The 20,475-nt window shown below is 39.5% G+C and overlaps 1 protein-coding gene across 1 annotated transcript in view; it reads left to right on the forward strand.

The window, feature by feature from the left end:
- Positions 1 to 18,517: 18,517 nt before the first annotated feature.
- The window catches only part of LOC133522627 (uncharacterized), a 65,299-nt gene continuing 63,341 nt past the window's right edge, over positions 18,518 to 20,475 (forward strand). The window contains exon 1 of the mRNA XM_061858002.1: positions 18,518 to 18,687. Within this exon, the coding sequence (XP_061713986.1) occupies positions 18,622 to 18,687 (66 nt within the window). The 5' untranslated portion in view covers positions 18,518 to 18,621. The remainder of the gene's footprint in view (positions 18,688 to 20,475) is intronic.

Raw genomic sequence — 20,475 nt, forward strand, 5'->3', positions numbered from 1 at the left:
AAGTACTCAATACAAGGTAACTTTTTTACACAATTATGTTATACTTAATAGTACACCAACGACACATTAGCTGGTACACTATATCTCTAGATATGTAACTACAACTTAATAATAAATTAACACTAATAAGCAAACTTTGCAACTTTCTTTTACTATCTCATCGGCGCGGCGTCGGCACTGGTTAACGATTATTAATGAAAACTTACGACTACTACTTATTATAACATTACTGCTGAATGCTAAATATTACTCTTTTCCATCCCCCGTAATCTTTTCTCCCTTCTAAAGGCCCGTTTAGCGCGTTCGCTGCTGCCTTCCTCGGGAGATGTTAGACTCTGGGCTTCGGGCGGGTTTCCCGACTTTCCTTCGGATCCTTCCGAAGCCGAATCAGACTCGCTTTCACCTGCCGACTCTCCCTTTGAAGGGCTTACGGGCTCCTTTGCTGGTGACAGAGGATTACTGTCTGTGTTTTGCGTGCGTCCTTCGGACGGTGCACTTGGGCTACCCAAAGAAAATCTCGTGCGGCGCACCGGTAGTATTTGGTCGGCGTGTCTACGACAGGTGGCCCCCGCGCCTATATTTACTTTGTAGGATACCGGTCCCGTTCTTGCCACAATGTTACCCGGAGTCCACTTACCACCGCGAGTCGAATAGTCTCTTGCTAGCACTTCGTCACCTAATTGAAATTCCCTATCACGACCGCCTGCTGCCTCGACTTGTCGCTGCTGTGCCCGGCGCACGACTTCAGCGGTCTCGGGCCGCAGTGCATCGAGTCGGTTGCGCAGGCGTCGACCGAGTAGCGCGACCGCGGGCGCTACGCCAGTACTCGCGTGTTCACAGTTTCTGTATTGAAAAAGAAACTTGTGTAGACCTGTTGTCAGGTCTTGCCCCCTGTACAATGCTTTTTTTAAAGCTTTTTTTACTGACTTAACAGTATTTTCTGCCGCTCCATTCGTTTGTGGCCTGTACGGGGAAGAGGTAATATGCTTAATCATGTTGTTAGCACAATATTGTTTAAAATCTTCGCTTTGAAAGGGAGGTCCATTGTCCGTCACTAATTGCCGCGGAAGACCAAATCTCGCAAAAAGGGATCTTAGGAATGTAATTGTATCTTTTGCTGACGTACTACGGATCTCTTCCGCCTCCAACCACTTAGAATGCGCGTCTACTATCACTATATAATACTTTCCGTTCAATTGTGCGAAATCCGCGTGCAAACGCTGCCACACAGTGTCAGGGAACTCCCAGGGATGAAGGCTGGCGCGCGGGGGAGCGTCGCGCACACTGCAGCACGCGTCACATTCCCTACCTATTGTTTCAATATCTTTATCGATTGATGGCCAGTAAACATAATTACGCGCGATCGATTTCATTTTAACTACTCCTAAATGGCCTTCATGAATTTCCGTCAACACTTTTTTTTGGTATTTTTGTGGAATAACTATTCTATATTTATATACGATACACCCATGTTGTACATTTAATTCGGCTCGTCTAAAATAAAATGGTTTCACCTGTTCATCGTCGCATTGGTCTGGCCAACCAAACAAAATAAAACCTACCACTTTACTAAGTATCAAATCCTTTTTTGTTTCTACTGCTACTTCTTTAAAACTTACCGGTAAAGTCTCGTCTGTAAAAAATAAATAGTGACAATCTTCTTCCTCCCTGGCCCTCTGTGACCTACCTTGTAGCGGCAAGCGCGAGAGTGCGTCTGCGCTCACGTTACTTTTTGAAGCGACGTACTCAATTTGAAAGTCATATGCAGCCAACTTTGCCGCCCATCGCTGCAGCCTGCTTGCTGCCGTTTGAGGAATACCCCCTTTTGGCCCAAAAATATAAGTCAATGGCTTATGGTCAGTTTTCAGCGTGAATTGCCTACCAAATAAATATTGGTGATGTTTTTGTACTCCATAAAAAATCGCTAATGCTTCTTTGTCCAGCTGACTATAATTTTTTTCGGCATCTGTCAGCGTTCTAGAAGCACAGCTGATTGGCATTTCGGTACCGTCAGCAAACTTGTGTGTTAAAATCGCCCCAATGCCATAAGCACTACTGTCAACCGATAAAATTAAGGGCAACTTTGGATCGTAATACGTTAAAACTTTGTCACTACTTAATAAAGATTTTATCTTGTTGAAGGAATTTTCACAATTTTCATTCCACTCCCACGTGACCTCTTTTTTTAATAGATTGTATAGAGGATGCAATAGAGTGCTCAAATTAGGCAAAAATTTTCCATAATAGTTAACCAGCCCCAAAAACGCTTTTAATTGAGTAACATTGCCCGGTCGCGGCGCATTTGAAATAGCTACTATTTTTGACTTATCGGGATGCAACCCGTTTCGGTCGATTACAAATCCTAAATATGAAACACTTTTCTGTAGAAATTTACATTTTTCAATTTTTACAGTTAGACCCATTTCCGCCAGTCTTTCAATTACAGCTCGCAGATTTTTAATATGTGTCACCCTATCTTTGCCGGTAACACAAATATCATCTAAAAACACTACCGTATTAGGTAAACCTCGCAGAGTTTCTTCCATAATTTTCTGAAACTTTTCAGGCACGCAACTTAACCCGTACGGAGTTCTTTTATAAACATAGGTTCCAATATGGGTAGATATTGCCGTCGCCGCCTGGGATTTTTCTTCCAACGGTACCTGCATATAGGCTCTAGTCAGATCTATTTTTGAATATTCTTGTCCCCCGCTTAACGCTGCGAATAACTCATCAATACGGGGGAGGGGGTAGTAGTCCCTTTTAAGTTTTGGGTTAATGGTGGTTTTATAATCACCACAGATCCTAATTTCTCCCGATGGTTTAATCACGGGTACTATAGGGGTACCATAGTCTGACTGATCTACCGGATATATAGAACCTTCCTGCTCCATTCGCGCGATCTCCCTCTCGACGGCCGCGCGCAGCGCGAGCGGCACGGGCCGAGCGCGTACGAAAACCGGTTCATTATCTGCGAGTTGTAATCGAATCGACTTTTTACACTTTCCTAAACTATCTGTAAACACTTGTGGAAATTCACGAGTTAACTCGTTGACAAATCGATTTTGAACAAAATTATCCTCGTCTGTCTCAATATTGTGTATGTCGAAGTGCTTAATATTGAAACGACGAATCCACGATCTACCTAGCAATGGGCGGCTACCATTTTTAATAACATACAACTTTAAATCTCTTTCCGTAACATTATTTATAGAAGCAGTTAATACAATATAGCCCACCGATTTGATCAACGAGCCTGCATATGCACAAAGTTTAATATCATCATTAAACAAAGGGTAATCAGGGAAAAAACGTAAATAATCCACTTCGTTAATGGCCGAAATTCGACTACCAGTGTCCACTTCGAATTTAATCACGGAATTGTCAATTGTAACATCTGTAAAAAACGGCTTTTCCCCTTCCGCGCACACCCGGATGTGAAAAAAATCACTATCGGACTCATCCGACTCCTCCTCCATAAAAAAATGCCTCCTATTTTGCCCCTTATAATCAGGCAACTTACACATATTTTTAAGATGTCCTTTACGTTGACACTTATCACAATTGTATTGTTTAAAACGGCACTTATCTGGTCGGTGTTGTTTACCACATCGCCAACAAGCCGCCGCCGCCGCTGCCGCCGACGCCGCCGCCGCGGGCGCGCCGGGCCGCGCTCCCCGCACGGCGTGCAGGCCCTCGCCCGCCGCGCCGCCGCCGCCGCCGAGCCCGCCAGCGGCCGCGCCGCCGGTGCCCGCGCTCGCACCGCTGCCACTCGCACCGGCTGAACTCGCACTCATGCACCCGCGCACACCACTAGCACTCGCTTCAGCGTGTTTCTCAGCCGCCTCTAACGCCAGAGCTAGCTCCACCGCCTTTTTGTATTCGATATTAGTTTCCGCGAATAACCGCGATCTCATATCATCACTCGCCAATCCGGACACAAACTGATCTCTTAAGTTTTCCTCTAATGTACTACCAAAAGCACAGGTTGCCGCTAAATGTTTTAAATTTTGTAGATAATCCGATAACGATTCGCCCACTCGTTGTCTACGTAATCTAAAAACATGGCGTTCGGCGATAACCGACCGCTTGGGCTCGAGATGATGTGCCACTAATTGTTCCAACTCCTCAAACGTTTTGTCCTCCGGATTAGCAGGTGCGCACAGATCACACATTAAATTATACGTGGGTTCACCGACTAATGTTATTAACGTTGCCACTTGTAATTCTGTTTTGATTTCGTTGAGTAACATAAATTGCTTTACGCGGCGTATATAATTTAACCACTGTTTCGACTGTAAATCGAAAGGTTCCACTTTACCGATCGGCATATTGACTCCGCGTATCGAAATTTATCACCGATTTGTAATATTTGCAGTCTAAAACGGTTAAATTCCCGAGTCGTCGCCAATGCAACGTCAATGAAAGTCTGCAGTCGGAAGCTAACTGTTTTATTGATAATAAATGTTAACTACCCTCATCTTGGTTACAATCATACCCTACACCATCCACCAGCCGTTTCGCCAATTGCCGGTATAAAAAAATAGAAAAAGAATAGACTAAAATTTACTTAGAAAAACATTCAATTGTTATTCAGATTGTGTTTCTGGCGTAGTGGCCTGGTGGACTCTTAGGACTTCAAGATTTTAATTAATTCGACCAGAAAGAGAAATTAAAATCATTTGAGTTTACATTTATAAATGTGAGAGGTATTTACGATAAACGTCTTTATACTAAATAACCCACACCCCTTGACCAGCAGTTTCCAAAGTAAGCAGTACGAGGGTAAATACATACCTACTTAAAAAGTTATTTTTTATTTATTTGGAGAACCAACAGCTCTGATATTAAACATTTTAGTAGATAGAGGAAGCCAATGAGATTGTGATACAATTTTTGATAGCTACATAGGTAGGTTACATTCCAATAGGCTTACCATATTTTCAGTGTTTTTTTTTCTTTGTTGATTCGCAGTGCCTTGGCAGGTATACTGTGTAACTAATTTGGATAATATAAATAAATATTGTTTATTATAAAACAAAGGCAACAGATGAGGGTTTTCTGGAAGAGTTCGCTCTTTAGCGATAAGACCGCCTGTTGTCTGCCTCTTATCACTAATCAATTGTTTTTCTTTATGCTTTATCTTTTACTGAGGTGTGCCAATAAAGAGTATTCTATCTATCTATCTTTTGGTAACTTGGTACCATCTGGGAGATAATAAAGTGACCAATACTAGACCTTATTTTGATGCTATGAATTTAAAGGTTTTACAATTGTTCCATAAAAGTCTTTAATGGTACATACTATTAATTTTATTTTATTAGGCTGAATTTTTTTTTCTGCTATGAGACAGAAGGTAGTATATGAAGATATTTTTTCTGAAATAAAAGTGACTTGCCACCAAATCGCTACCACTAGAAACAAAAATAGTTATCACCAAACTCCTTTCAATCCTAAAATTATTTAGAAATGAAATTAAAATTATAGCCAAAGTCAGTAGAAAAAGGCGCGAAATTCAAATTTTCTATGGGTGATAACCTTTCATGCTTACATTTTTTAATTTGCCGCTTTATTCTACTAACTTATTTTTTTATTTTGCTTTGAGAAATAGGAAATGAAGAAAACAACAAACATTTTTGACAAAATATTATTTTTGCATCATTATTAGAAAACAAAATAAATGATAAATCTGACATAATATAGGTACTGAAGTGTAGCAGAATATCTCATCCAAATGTAAGTAAGCCAATCCTGGCAATATTATCATTCCTTGGTTTTTCCCTTGTCACAGGATAAGTCTTAGTCGGATTGTCATTGAAGTACCAATATTCAGGACCGAATGTTATGTGCATAAGGAATGGTATTCCAAGGTAAGTGTCCGGTTCATTTGCTTCTGGGAATATAACAAATGTGGTTGGGATAATGCGTCCACATAATTTTATATTGCAACTAACTCTTAAAAAGTCCATCTCCCGGGAACCCAATGAATTCACAATATCACGACACTGTGTGAATCTGTAGCCACGCGCTTTTAGTTGAGTATATAGTTTGTGTGAAGCCACGCAGCTTTCGGCGGCGGTGCCGAGGATGCCTTCATCCCAAATGTCATCAATTTGGAATTTTATAGTTAATCTCCCTCCAAATTTCCTTTCTCCAGGGGCACTGGAGCCATTGTTAACGTCGGCTTTCTTGCGGCATTCGTCAGCCGTGTGGCCAACATGACGACAAAAGTTGCATCGAATACGTTTTTTCGGTTTCATCGATTCCTCGGCGCGTTTCGCTGCATCCAGAAGCTCTTCAAAGGTTTGTACCGTGTCCCGTGGGACCTTCTCCCTTATTTTCTCGCGGAGGCTAGAGTATATCATGTCTAATTTTTGGGATTCTAGGTGGTTCGGAGGTGGTAGTTCCGCAAACAAAGCCCTTTTCTTTGTTATGAAAGTTTCGGTGAGTTCGTTATCGTCCTGCATTATAAACAAATCTTGGTAAATTTTGTCCACAGGTCTATTGCCCATCATGGGCGGCTTTCGATCTTCGGATATTTTCACATTTGCCATGGCTTCACTTGGCATACACCGTAAACAAGTAATATTTCTCCGAATAAACTCTTGTAACTTTTTTTTTTTTTTTTTTTTTTTTTATGGCATCGCGCTCCTGGCGCATTCAGCCAAACGAGTAAAACGGGGAAACGGAATTAAAGGATTACATTATAACGGATATGTCGGAATTTGGATAAGGATCAGGGAATGGTAATATATTATAATTTTATATTATGACGTGAGAGGAATGAATACAATGATTTAAATATATATGGAGAAGAATTATTAATATACAGGAGTGTTCTAATAGATGTGGGAAACGGAACTTTTAAATCTGACAGCTGTCTTAATAATATAGAACGGTCATACAGGTTACAATTACCTGAAAAGAATATATGATTAAGATCAGCGGGATCAGCTCCACAAATACATGCGGAACTGGCCACGCGATTTTGTAGTTTCAGGTGTTCCGGTGTACATACGTGACCCAATCTCATTCGAATTAACATACTGGTTGCAGGCTTTGGCAAAGAGATTTTAGCAAACCAAGGTTTGGCAGGAATTGATCTTTGTATGCTCCGATAATGTAACGCAGCGGCACCCGCACCAGATGCCCATAATTTTGTCCATTCCTTTCTTAGGTATATTTTAGGCAGTGCCAACAGGTCTTCAGCAACATTCTTAAATGGAAACATGTCTCCAGAACTAATGGCATCACGAGCTAAGTCATCCACCCTTTCATTACCTTTAATCCCTCTGTGTCCAGGGATCCAGGCAATGGAAACCGAGTAACCTTTAAGATGACATTTTTGCAGTAGACTACGGATTTGATAAATAATTGGGTTATTAGATTTAGATTTGAAAGGAAATTTAGATATTGATTGAAGAGAACTTAAAGAGTCTGAAAAAATGACTGTTTTTTTAAGATGCATTATGATGATAAACTCTAATGCTTTAAGGATTCCAAAGCACTCACCACTATACACAGAGGATTCTGGAGGCAATTTTATCTTTTGGTAAATATTAGATTGAATGTGAAGCACACCAATACCGACACAACCATTGATGGACATCTTAGAAGCATCTGTATACATATGGTTAGCACCCTGATAATCAGTATCAATAAAACTCAGAAATTGTTGATTTTGATCTATATCATTCTTTGATATACCTATATCCAGGAGAACTGGTGGAACTAGTATAAGAGACTCATATTCATGCTGAAAAATGGGAAGTGATGAAGAGCTAACAGTGGGAGCTGAAATAGATTTAAGTTTTTGAAAACTTTTGATTAAGCAAGGAGGGCTCTTGTGTTTCCAATAGTTGGATGTACTTATTTGAAGTAGAAGGTTAGACAAGATAATCCAGAGTTGGTGATTAGAGAATTGGGAGCAACGGAAAATAAATCTATCACAAAGATATTGGCGTCGTAAATGGAGCGGAGGCTCACAACACTCAACTTGCATAGCATTGATAGGGCTTGATTTCATGGCACCACAAATTATTCTCAAGGCTTTAGATTGAATATGATCTAGTTTTTGGAAGCCAACGACATATCCAGGCTCTAACAAAAATGTCCCATAATCTAAAATGCTTCTTATTAAGGCATTGTACATTAGTTTCATACAAAAAGGATGGGAACCCCACCAAACTCCAGAAACACACCTAAGGATATTAATATTTTTTTCACATTTAGAAACTATGTACTCACAATGTGGGAGGCCTGTTAATTTACTATCTAAAATGACACCAAGGAATTTAGTTTTATCTTTTACTGAAATGGAGTAGTTATCAAATTGCACATTGATTGGAGGAGGAAATAGTTTTCTAGTAAATAAAACTACAACACTTTTAGGAACAGAAAGTTCTAAACCATTAGAATCTAACCATGACCTCAAGAAACATAAGGAACAAGTGACTGATCTACTAGCCTGTTCAGGAGAAAGATTTGATGAATAAAGTAATAAATCATCGGCATACTGTAAGACCCTAACAGTACCATTTAGAGATGACTCTAAATCAGATGTATAGATATTGTATAATAATGGACTTAATACAGACCCTTGTGGTAGACCTCTCCACACTAAACGAGAAATTCTATTGTTGTCATTTATAAGACTGATGGACCGTTCAGATAAAAGGTTTATTACAAAATGACTTAACATTTGTGGAATGCCTAACTTGAAAAGCTTTTCCTGTAACACTGAAACTAATACATTATCATAAGCAGCACTTATATCCAGAAAAGCAGCTACTACTGACTCATTTTTAGAAAATGCCAGTCGTATATCTGCAATTAATATTGACAAACTATCATAAGTAGATCTACCTTTTCGGAATCCAAACTGACTATGAGATAATAAATGGTTCTTTTCAACAAAAAATTCTAGCCTGTTTTTAATTAAGTGTTCAGCTACTTTTGCAAATACTGAGGAAAGGGCAATAGGGCGATAGGAAGAAACATCTGATGCTGGTTTATTGGGTTTTAAAATAGGAATAACTATCTGGGATCTCCATGAATCTGGGACTATACCGGACTGGATAACCGAATTTATTATGCTCAGATAATAAGTAAGTATGCCATCACTGGCATTTACTAAAAATGAGTAAGGCACACCATCTTCACCAGGAGCACTATCTTTTAAATTGCTTAAAACACCTTTTAGTTCCTCCATTTTAAAAGGGCAATTAAAAGTGGAGTCTAAGGAAGGATCATATAAAAAGGTTGCAGGTTGGAACACAAACTCTTCAGGAACAGATGAAGGTGCTAGTCTGTCTATAAATTGTTGTGCAAGATTAGGAGGCAGTGTACGCCTTGAGGGTTCATTGAATGCATGTCTGAACCTTTTGATGTTGTTCCAAACTATGGAAGGTTTTACATTAGGATTGAGAGACGCACAGAATCGTCTCCAACCTTCATATTTCTTCCTACGTAACAATTTTTTAGTATCACGTGCGACCTGCATGTAAGACTCAAAGTTTTCAGTAGTCATAAAATGACGATAAAGTTTTTCAGCCTCCTTTCGTTGTTTAATGGCTTGGGAACAATCCTGATCCCACCAAGGAGGAGAGGGGATTTTATTAATTACAGTATTTTTTACAGGAAATACATCATCAGCTGCTTCTGTAATCACCCGGGCCAAAGCAACCGAGCAACCAACTACGTCAGTATCATCTAAACTAGGCAAAAACAATAATTTCTTCTCTACACAGCATTTAAAGTTTTTCCAGTCAGCATTACATAGATTGTATTTAAGCCTAGGGCTAGGTTTCGGAGATGGTCGTGTAGATGAAGGAAATGAGACTATAATTGGAAAATGATCACTACCAAATGTAGAATCTAGAGTTTGCCAGGTGAAAGAAGATGCCAGTTCAGCAGAGCAAATGGATAGATCAACAGCGCTGGGTGATTCTGTAGGCGCTGTACGGCGAGTTGGAGAGCCAGTATTTAGGACACAAAGATTGTGATCATCTAAGATTTTTAAAACACGATGTCCATTATAGTTGGATACTGAACTGCCCCAAAACTGATGGTGTGAATTGAAATCTCCTAGAATCAACAAGGGCCTAGGTAGAGAGGAAATTATTTGTTCTAATTCATTAAAAATAGAAGATGATTGATGAGGAATATATACAGAGAGGATGCAGATGTTATTTACAATGGCAGCAATAATTGAAAAATCATCACTATGAGATGGGAGATGAAGAGATGAAAATGATTCAGAATTCCTGACGAGTAAAGCTACTCCACCCCACCCGTCAGGACGGTCCTCTCTGAGGCATGAATAGCCAGTAGCTCTTAGAAGAGCTCCAGGCTTGAGCCATGTCTCAGATAGGGCAAAAACACAAGGTTTAAATTTATTTAGTAAATGAATGAAATCATGTTTTTTATTGATTATGCTTCTGCAATTCCATTGTATTATATTGTCCATTGTTTTTAATTGCAAATGTAAGAGAGTCAATCATAGGGGCAACGTGGGACGGTAAAGTAAGGTTTGGCTTGGACAAAAGAGTTCTTAAGGCCTCAATAGACTCAGCGATTACTAGTCGTTCTTCCTTTTCTGTTTCCTGACGTAGAGCACAACCGTTTGCAGGAGAAGGGATGGAGTATTCACTTATTATGGCCCGATGTGCAGCCACATCATAGCCATGGGTAGTCTTTTTAACAGAAGGACGAGGTTTCAACAAAATAGTTTTTCTGCTGCTATGGCTAGGAGGGTGCATATTCGAACTAGGGTTTGTAACTGAATTTTGAGCACTATTATGTGGTAAATTTGATTGTATATGTGGTTGTGACTTAACCATATCAGCAAACGATTTCGATATAGCTGGGTGCAGTTTAACGGCTTCTCCATAGGAGATGCAGTTATTTGCCATACTGACTTTAATTTCTTTTTGCCTTACATGTTCTGGGCATGACCTGTTTGTGGCAAAGTGAAAGCCATTGCATAAACAGCAAATGGCATCCTCCTCCTCCACTGCACAGGTATTTCCAGGATGCATTTCCCCGCACTTGAAACATTTAGGCTTCGAACGACAGTTATTTTTGGTATGTCCAAATTTACAGCATAAAAAGCATTGAATGGTAGGAAACATGTACAATTCAACGGCAAGAGAGTTGTAGCATGAAAAGACTCGTTTCGGTAATACTTGACCGTCAAATGTCAATACAACTGTCTCTGAGGGTTGCCAGGTAACAGAACCGTTAACCACAACTCTGTGGTTCAAACGTCGTACTTTTAATACTTTTCCACACCCCATGGGCACGGAAATGTTGGAAACTATTTCCTCCTCCGACCACTGTGCTGGAATACCTCGAACCAAGCCCATACGGGTCACAGAAAACGACGGAATGTATGCGGTAAGATTTTCTGATTCAAGACACGTATCAGTAACAAATAAGTTTGCGTCAACGTAATTTGAAAACGACATCGCTATACGTGTCCTACCAATGCGCTTAACACTTCCATTTATAATGTTTCTGAAGCCTTTTTTTAGTAAAAATTTCCCAAAGGACACCGGGTGCAGAGATGATTTTGCATCTGTTTGTTTCATTTGTACGTGCACCGTGAAGGGAGCAACATCGGAAGATGAAAATAAATTCCTGCCAACCTTGGTATTAGAAGAGTCATTTTTTGTATTTAAGTTATCCGAAGAGTTTTTGGTAACCTGAATGTTAGAGTTTGAAGGAGCTTGGGTTTCTTGTATGATGTTCTGACAATCGCACGAATAGTCCCCGCCATTATTTTTCCTTCTTTTTTTATTACATGTTTTGCATCTTTTGTGACTCTTATTTCTTTTCAATTCACTTCTGCTCCCCACAGAAGAGTCCGTGTCCATTGCTGAATCGATAATAACATTACTTCCGACCTGGAGGTTATCACCTCCAGGGTCGGGAGGATCGTCATCCCCCATTACATATATACGAAAAAACTTACCAAATACGACGAAATTACACTAATTATATATACAAATACAACAATATATACAAACTATGTGAAAAATTATATACAAATTACTGATTCCCTGATCTATAATATTAAAATGGAAATTAAATTTACAAGAAACCTAAAACTGGACCGCCGCGTTTCACGTTTCCCGCGCTTTTTCTCCTCTTGTAACTTGAACTTCGTTGTAACTTATGTCAGATAGCAATTTTTCATTTCACGCTGACGTTGTTTCACATCAGTAGTAAAGTCAGTTTCTAAAATATGTATTTGGGTTGGAGTAGTCATAAATAATAAAGAAAACATATTTTTACACATTTTGATTTCGAAAATGTATGCGTATGACATTAAAACGAAATAAGAACAAAATAATGAAGCTACTTTACTATAAGTAAAGTGAAATCGACCGACAGTAGGCTTTCACAATGTCATTGTTTAAAGCACCAATTATATCCACACTTCCCAATATCGGGCCCGAAATCAGTCCCGATTTCGGGCCTGACACTTGTTTTCCGTTTCGGAATATCAGCACATCGTCAACAATATTTGAAATGTAAATAATACTTTGTCTCTAATTGCCAAAAATGTTCAATGTTTGATAATGAACTATTTTTACATTTCAATTATTGTTAACGATGTGCTGATATTTGGTGAAACGGAAAAATACTCTTATAATACCCGATTTCGGGCCTGGGGGCTTACCGCGAAAATCGAAGTTCGTCAATTGCGGGCATTTTTCTCTGTCACTCTAATGACGTCTTAGAGAGAGTAAAAGAGAAAAATCCCCGCAATTGGCGAATTTCGGTTTTCGCGGTAGGCCTCCTGATATCAGGGCGGCTACCGGGAAAATCGAAATTCGTCAATTGCGGGCATTTTTATCTGTCGCTCTGATTACGTCTTACGAAGAGTAAAAAAGAAAGATCCCCGCAATTTGCGAATTTCGGTTTTCGCGGTAGGCCCCCTGTTTGTTAAAGCCATAACGCCCATAACAGACTACCGCACCGCACCGCGACCTTGGAGCGGTTCTAGGAATAGCGCGTACTGGCGTGGACTTCCACCAGGGCGCGAAACTGGGAGCCTACCGCGAACCACGTTCGACGTGTTGCCTCCCTGTCACGCTTACGTATGAATTTACTAGTGCGACAGAGAGGCAACACGTCGAACGTGGTTCGCGGTAGGCCCTCAGATACTTCCGGGCATTCTCGGCTCCGTTCGGCTCAGCGTTGCTACTGAGGGCCTACCGCGAACCACGTTCGACGTGCTGCCTCTCTGTCAACCTTACGTACGAATTTACAAGTGCGACATCGGATCTCCGAGAGACCTCCCCGAGGTCCTACTCAACATCAAAGGTTTAGGATTCCTCGAGGAGCTGGGCTGGCAGGACTAGCCCACCCCCAACATATCACGCAAAATAGGCGCAAGTCGTCGAGTTGCGGAAAAATCGCCCGAATACAATACAATACAATACAAGTGCGACAAAGAGGCAACACGTCGAACGTGGTTCGCGGTAGGTCCTCTGGTTGCTAGATATTTATTTACAATAACAATATACATAATGGATATATACAGATGATTACTATAACTAACTTATATCTAAAAAAATACGTAAAAATACCATAAAGTTCGACGTTTAAAATAACACTTGCACCTCCTGGGTTATCAAAATCGCTGCCAACTTAGCTTGGTATGACTCTCTAAAGGTAATACATAATTATAAACAAAATATCTTTGAATTTATTTATTTATACTAATTTATTTTCCTTTTTAATTTTATACTAAATATACTGAAGTACGTTAGACACCAAATAACCACGCTTTGTAGAGAAAGAGATAGCCTTTTAATTTCGATGCAAAAAATCACATCAAAACATTGAGTTAAGATCAATTCAGTGTTTTGTTTTTGCATTGCCAATTGTCAAATCCATGTGTTAAATCCATGTAACTGAGTTTAGCAAAATGCACATGAGTCAACGTCTCTATTTATTTGCGGCAATACTCACGTTTCCAAGTAAAAATGACGTCAGCGGAGGAATCCAGTCCAGTGATAGATCTGCACTTAGCGTTTCACTTATTTCATTGGGTTTAAAACAATGTGTTAACTACCTATAGTCTGTCAAGCTATTTCTGTCAGTAGAAAAAAAAAACAAAAAATTAAAAAAATGTAGGCGCAAAGAGTTATCGTCCCATAGAAAAGTTGGATTTCGCGCCTTTTTCTACTGACAGGCTTATTTGATCGGCTATACATTTGAGACGAATTTGTGGTATTTATTAACGGCCTTCAAAAAAAAAGATCTCCCGATTGGCTTAACCAATTTTGATGCGGTTTTCAGAAAAGTGTTTGTTATATGCGGGTGCATTACAACAACGCATACAGGGTGGTGTTCGGACTGCCGCGACATTGTAGCGCCTCGGATATGTTCGCGGAGGGACGAGTCGACGGCTTCCACGCGATCATGAGGAAGCGTTGTAGCTCGCTGTTGAGGCGGTGGCGCCAGCTCGAATACCATCCTGTGCACGTTGGCCGACCGGTGGGACTCACCGTGGCTGAAGCACTGGGTGCAGCTACATGCCCCTTTATGTATATTCTAGAGAAGGTTTAAAGTATGTACGGATGGCTTGGAAAAACAATTGGACCCGATAGGTGGCGCTGCTATCGGTATATCGTCAAATTTGAATTGCTGGAACACGATTTAGATGAAATTTTGTGTGTATATTTCAACGGGTTCCTAGATGGTTTGGAAACACCATTGGACCCGGTAGATGGCGCGGCTGTCGGTATATTTTTCTTTCTGGAAACATTTTGAACGACCTAATTTAATAGACTAGACATTGATTTAGGTTTTAAATCTATGTTCATGTAATCAACTTCAACTAGGAGTGGGAGCGGGAGCGGGAGCGGTAGCGAGAGCGGGAGTGGGAGTGGGAGTATTGTAAAAGTGTGGTGAGCGTGTTGTAAGAGTCGTAAAGGTATGTACCACATATTTACTGCACCTTTACTTAAGTGTACGTAAGTAAAGGTGCGGTAAAGATGTGGTTAAGGTTTTTATTACTTTTTATACGTGACAATCAGAAATATGTACGAAGTTCTTCCCAAATCCATATCCATACGTGAAAACCTGTTATTGGCTTGCTGTTTGTATTTCGCAACCTATTTTGTTACTCTAGCTGTATGTTTTAGCTGTTTGTATATTATCCATATATACACAAATATTATACAAATATTATAAATGCCAAAGTTTGTCTGTCTGGCCGTTACCTCTTCGCATTTTAGTTGAAATTTTTATACAGATATGTAATTTGAGTCCCGGGGAAGGACTTAAGATAGTATTTAATTATTTATCCCAGAAATAATCCATTAAGGGAGTGAACATTTTGGGTGTAAGTTTGGTGTGGGGAATCAATAAATGATGAATTTATTGGGATGTAATTTGATATTGATATAGTTTGAGTTGTTGGAAAGGTCAAATAATCGTTTTCATTCCCGAAATTATCACGTAAGAGTGTAAAATGGAGGTGGAAGTTTATAAAGGGAATCAATAAATTAATTTCTTACGACTTTTATCATTTAACTTTTTGTAAGAAATAAATAATTTTAAGCATTTTTGACCAATTAGGTAGTCATCCCTTTAGGGGGTGAAATTTACAAATTCCACGCAGCGGAAGTCGCGGGCAAATGCCTGGTATCTATATATTCATAATTATAACCCTAGGCAAACTAAATATTAGTTAAAATAACACGACGAAACATAATATCTAAACCTAATAACTATTTACAAATCATTTATTAGCGAAACGTCATCATCGAGGTTGGCCACACTAACACTAGTAATAGCCCAAAACTAAATGTAGAACGAACTATAAACAAACTTAAACGTAAATTAAATGAAGTACCATCATTATCATCGATATCATTATCACTAAAAAGAAAAAAATTAAAAAATTAAATAAGAAATATAATAAAAATGTGAAAAATAACCAAAACTAAAATAACTTAATTGTATATCTTTAAAAAAAAGGGAATCGCCTTCAAAAAAACTAACCCACTGAAAAGCATAAAATTATTTGTATAATACCCCACCCCTATCCTTGTCCACGTGTCCATCAGTCCCTATCCCGTCGTAAAGCAATTTTCTGCCAAAAAGTAATTAATACTTTATAATAAAAAAATTAATAACCTGGTAATTACTTAGTTTTTGAAGGCGGTGCCAAACCAAAATAATCTTCACTTGCATTATTTCGGTAGTTTCGTAGCGAATTTTACGAGTAAATTTTAGTATTGAAATAAAAAAATATCATACAAATATTCAACCCGAAATGCAAACAGTGGCTCTCTGAAAACCTGGCTTCGTACTTCTTCCCTAATAACCCCTATACTTGATTGACAGTAGCCAGACGTGTTGCGGGTTTGAGTCCGACTCAAGATCAAGACTCGGGCTCAGGTCGTTGCCCGGCGGCAACCGGTTTGTCGCGTATCTGGTCTGATCAGGATATCATTTGATTCGACCATCTCGTAATATAAAGAGGCTAGGACAATATGAATACAAAGACGTAATCGGCGAGATTCTAGAGAAAGGTTGAGACTAGTATTGGTCTACCGTCTGTTGAGGCGTTTGGTGGTTGAACACTCATTAAGTTCAAATACAAAGAATACAGTCAATAACAATGAAACCGAGTCACGTTGTCAATAGCGACGCGTTAAAAATATTCGTAGCCAAGCTGCAGCTTTTTTTTCGCTAGTCTGCAAATCAGGCACGCCGGTGGTAATCGAGTTCTATAGATGCCCCGCTACGGCCTTGTACAGTCAGCATCAGTAGTAGCGGATGAAACAACGCGCCAAAAGTATCTGATATTCCCGATAACTTTTCCAAATAAAGATAATTCTCTAAAATTTACTTTCAAAAGTATATCTTTTAAATTCTAAATTGTTCTACATATAGAACCATCAACTTTTGTTAAGCTGTTACAGAATGGTAAGTATTCTGAGCACTTTGTCTTAATGTTAGAATCTTAAAATTTGCTATTTTTAATTAGTTTTGATCCTTATAATAAGTTATAGTACTAATAAAGTACCTCCCGATCGGCTCCCATTCCCTCTAGATATGCGGCGGTGGGCGGTGAAAAGAGCGTTTGAGGGAAAACTGACAGCACGCCGCCCAGCCGGTCGATCTAGGTATCGATGGGCGGATGTGGTGGACACGGATCTACGCGAGTTCCAGGTTGAAGACTGGCGAGAAACTACACAGGACCGGGATCAGTGGCGAGCAGTAGTGTTGGAGGCCAAGACACACTTTGGGTCGCTGTGCCAGAGGAGTAAGTAAGTATATATTAATTTAATATTATACTAATAAAGTATGTACCTATGTAGAAAGTTGTATGGTATGTTAATGTTATGATATAAATAACTGCATCGCTAATATCGATCTTAAACTTTACTAACCCTCATTAGCCTCTATCTCGAGATGCATAAAGAGGGGACTATAAATAGGGTCAAGAGGTCAGCGCGAACTGGACCAATTGAATTAGATAAGATGCTTTGGCGCCAGAGAACAGTATGACATTGTAAGAAAGGAATGCTTTTTGGTGAACGATTACGTTTTATTGGTGGTCTTAGGCTTGAAAAAAACTTTACAATTGAACTAACTAACTAGACCAATTGAATTAAGGTTATTCTGTCGGCGGTAATATACAGCCAGATGTTGGACATGTCCGCGATCTCAACTTCTCAACTCAATGTCTCCCAGTGACGTTAAAAAGTTACTTATAAATAGAATATAGTTCATTTCATTTACTCTGTTTGTTCTATATAAAGGGTCAAGAAGTCGGTGAGAACGACCAATTGAATTAAATAAAGATGTTTGCGTCGGCGCTAGCGAACAGTGCGTTGTCGTTGTCACAGAAAGAGTCACAGATGAGGAATGCATTGATGACTCATTGTGTACCTATGTGAACCTTTCGTCAGTGTGCAGTGGTCTTGGGTAGATTTTTTATTTTATTCCGACACAGAACCAAAAATAAAATCGGAATTGCTAGGCCATTGAAGTTCAGAGAGATTAACGGCATTGTTTGTTTTCCTTGTACATATTGACTCAATACTTTTGAATCTTCTTTTTACTAATAACTACCTAAGTTATGAGTATACTAAACTCTAGGTACTGAGTGTAGTATGTAATTCCCATCGTGTTTAGGTTTGTCAATCATCTCATCGCTATGGAAAGTTAACCGCTACCTAATATGCGCGGTGAAAAAGTCCTGCATAAAAACGCTTCTCCAATTAGTTATAAAACTTTTTTATTGTTGCTGCTGCCGAGGTGTTTGATGTTCTTCAGGGTGTTCATAAATGGCTCTTCAAATGTTGATTAGCCCATGGGCTTCATTAACTGCTTCCCACTAGGCGGCTCGTCTGCTTTCTGCTACTTTTACAGTACACCCTGTTAACAGTTAAACAGTGGAAGCTTGATGACTTGACGAGACTTCCTCGAGCTTTATCGGCAGGGGTGTCGGGCGGGGCGGCGCGCGTCGCTCGAACTCCGGGCGCTCCGCTCAGTGCCTTACCTGCTGCGAGGGGCTTCGCGCGCGCCCGTTGTGCTTGTGTTTACATCGCGTGTGATGGTTCGGTGACAGACACACAGGATACAACCATGGCGTGTGCCCGAGGGATCTGCACCGCGGACAAAGTCTTCATATTCATCAACATCGCTTTCGCGGTATGCTCTTCCCAGCCTGATCATTACCATAGATATTAAGGGTTTATGACAGGGTTGATTAATCGTATTTGCATACGTCAGGTTAAGTGTCTCGGATGATAAATGAGTCAAATTATGAGGCTGTGATATTAAATTTGTGGCGAAAATTTTAAATTTCTGGGGCAATATGTCAGTTTAAATTCTAAAAATAGGATGTGTTTAATTTATTACTGAAGGTTCAAACATACCATTAACTCCATTTAGAAAAAAAATCTTACCTCTGGCACTTTAGTTTACAAACATATGTAAATGACTTAGAGATGCTGTAGAGTCGAGTTAGAGATGCACTCAATATATCGGTTAGGATAGAGTTCGATGTTATTAAAAGCTGATTTGTTTTCTTTATTTTGATGTTTTATCTCGCTATCAGGTCTTAACGACTTGTTAATTCTTTAATAACAGTGATATACTCCCGAAGGCAGATTTTTTCTGATGTTCTATTTCGTAGTCATATGTGTAAAAGAGCTCTTTAGCTTAAAATAAATATTTAGTATATTCCTACCTGCCTATATTCACATATGATTACCTACCAATTACCTACATATAAGCAGCATATAAGTACCTGCTCTATCGTTACCATACTACAGGCGCGCTGAGTGTTATGATTAGTTAACTTTGTATATCCTAGTTGTTGACTATAAGTCACTTTGTCTTAAAATACGTACTATATCAATAATCAGTCACAGAATTCCCATTAAAGTCAAAATCCGAAGACCACCGAAACCTCAAAATCACTAATTCTATTCAATATGTGGTTTTCATTGCGCCTGACTTTCCTGGCTAAACTTTTTCCCCCTGGGAGTGACCCGACGTTAATTTTGAATAAAGACCCAACTCCACAAATTTACACATAATATATACTCCCTTTTAAATACAACTATCTCTACCTGGTAAAGTATTCCAGGGTGATGGCTGACAAATATTGGGCGTTGTTTCATCCTTGTCGCCTTAATATATAAAGTAAAAACGAATAGTTCAACATTACACTCCTTTTTCCAGCAGTCGTGTGGAATGCGGACGCTACGTTTCAAATTGCAACCGTTGCAACATTAGCTTCTGAACCATTTCGTCTGTTTCATAGCCCCATTTCGTTACGGGCATACGTCAGCAAAGTTACGATCCACAGCTATTATAGCCAAACCTTGCAAACCTTGCAAATTGGCCTGCAAAAAAACTTGAGGCGCAATGCGGAAAATTTAGTTCTTCAATGCTACAACTCCTTTGAAATATTTACTCCACGCCTAAAATACCCTTGATTATTATGTACGGCCGTAAAGTTGACAAAAAGGTTGGAATTGCTAACCGACCAAACTCTATCGTCATACAAATTTATAGGATTTGTCGCAAAGTTAGCCTCGTTAAATTTGGTAGGTTAGCCCCATCCCGGCTTCCCGTTAACGGCGTGTAGCCCGGGCTACCTGCGCCCCCTCTACCCGGGGCAACAGGCAGCTGGCGTACCATTGTCCAAGATAATTATGTCCCTATTCAGCCACGGATATTCCTCTCAAGTCTAAGCATTTATTGGTCTACCGAACGGCGCTAAACGGGCAATATCAATGTTTATTGATGTACACATATTAGCTGTAATTAGGGTAGGTATTTTATGATTGTGTCGTAGTTGAAATTATTAACTATAAACAAACCTAATAAGCCTAACCTAATAATCTAATTAAGTGTTATTTGCTGGAAGTAAACAGTGGTGGTTGAGAACCATTTCTCCTAATCGAATTCCGCAATTAATTTGATTTA

The sequence above is a fragment of the Cydia pomonella genome, chromosome 11 (assembly GCF_033807575.1).
Source record: "Cydia pomonella isolate Wapato2018A chromosome 11, ilCydPomo1, whole genome shotgun sequence".
NCBI classification, from domain to species: domain Eukaryota; kingdom Metazoa; phylum Arthropoda; class Insecta; order Lepidoptera; family Tortricidae; genus Cydia; species Cydia pomonella.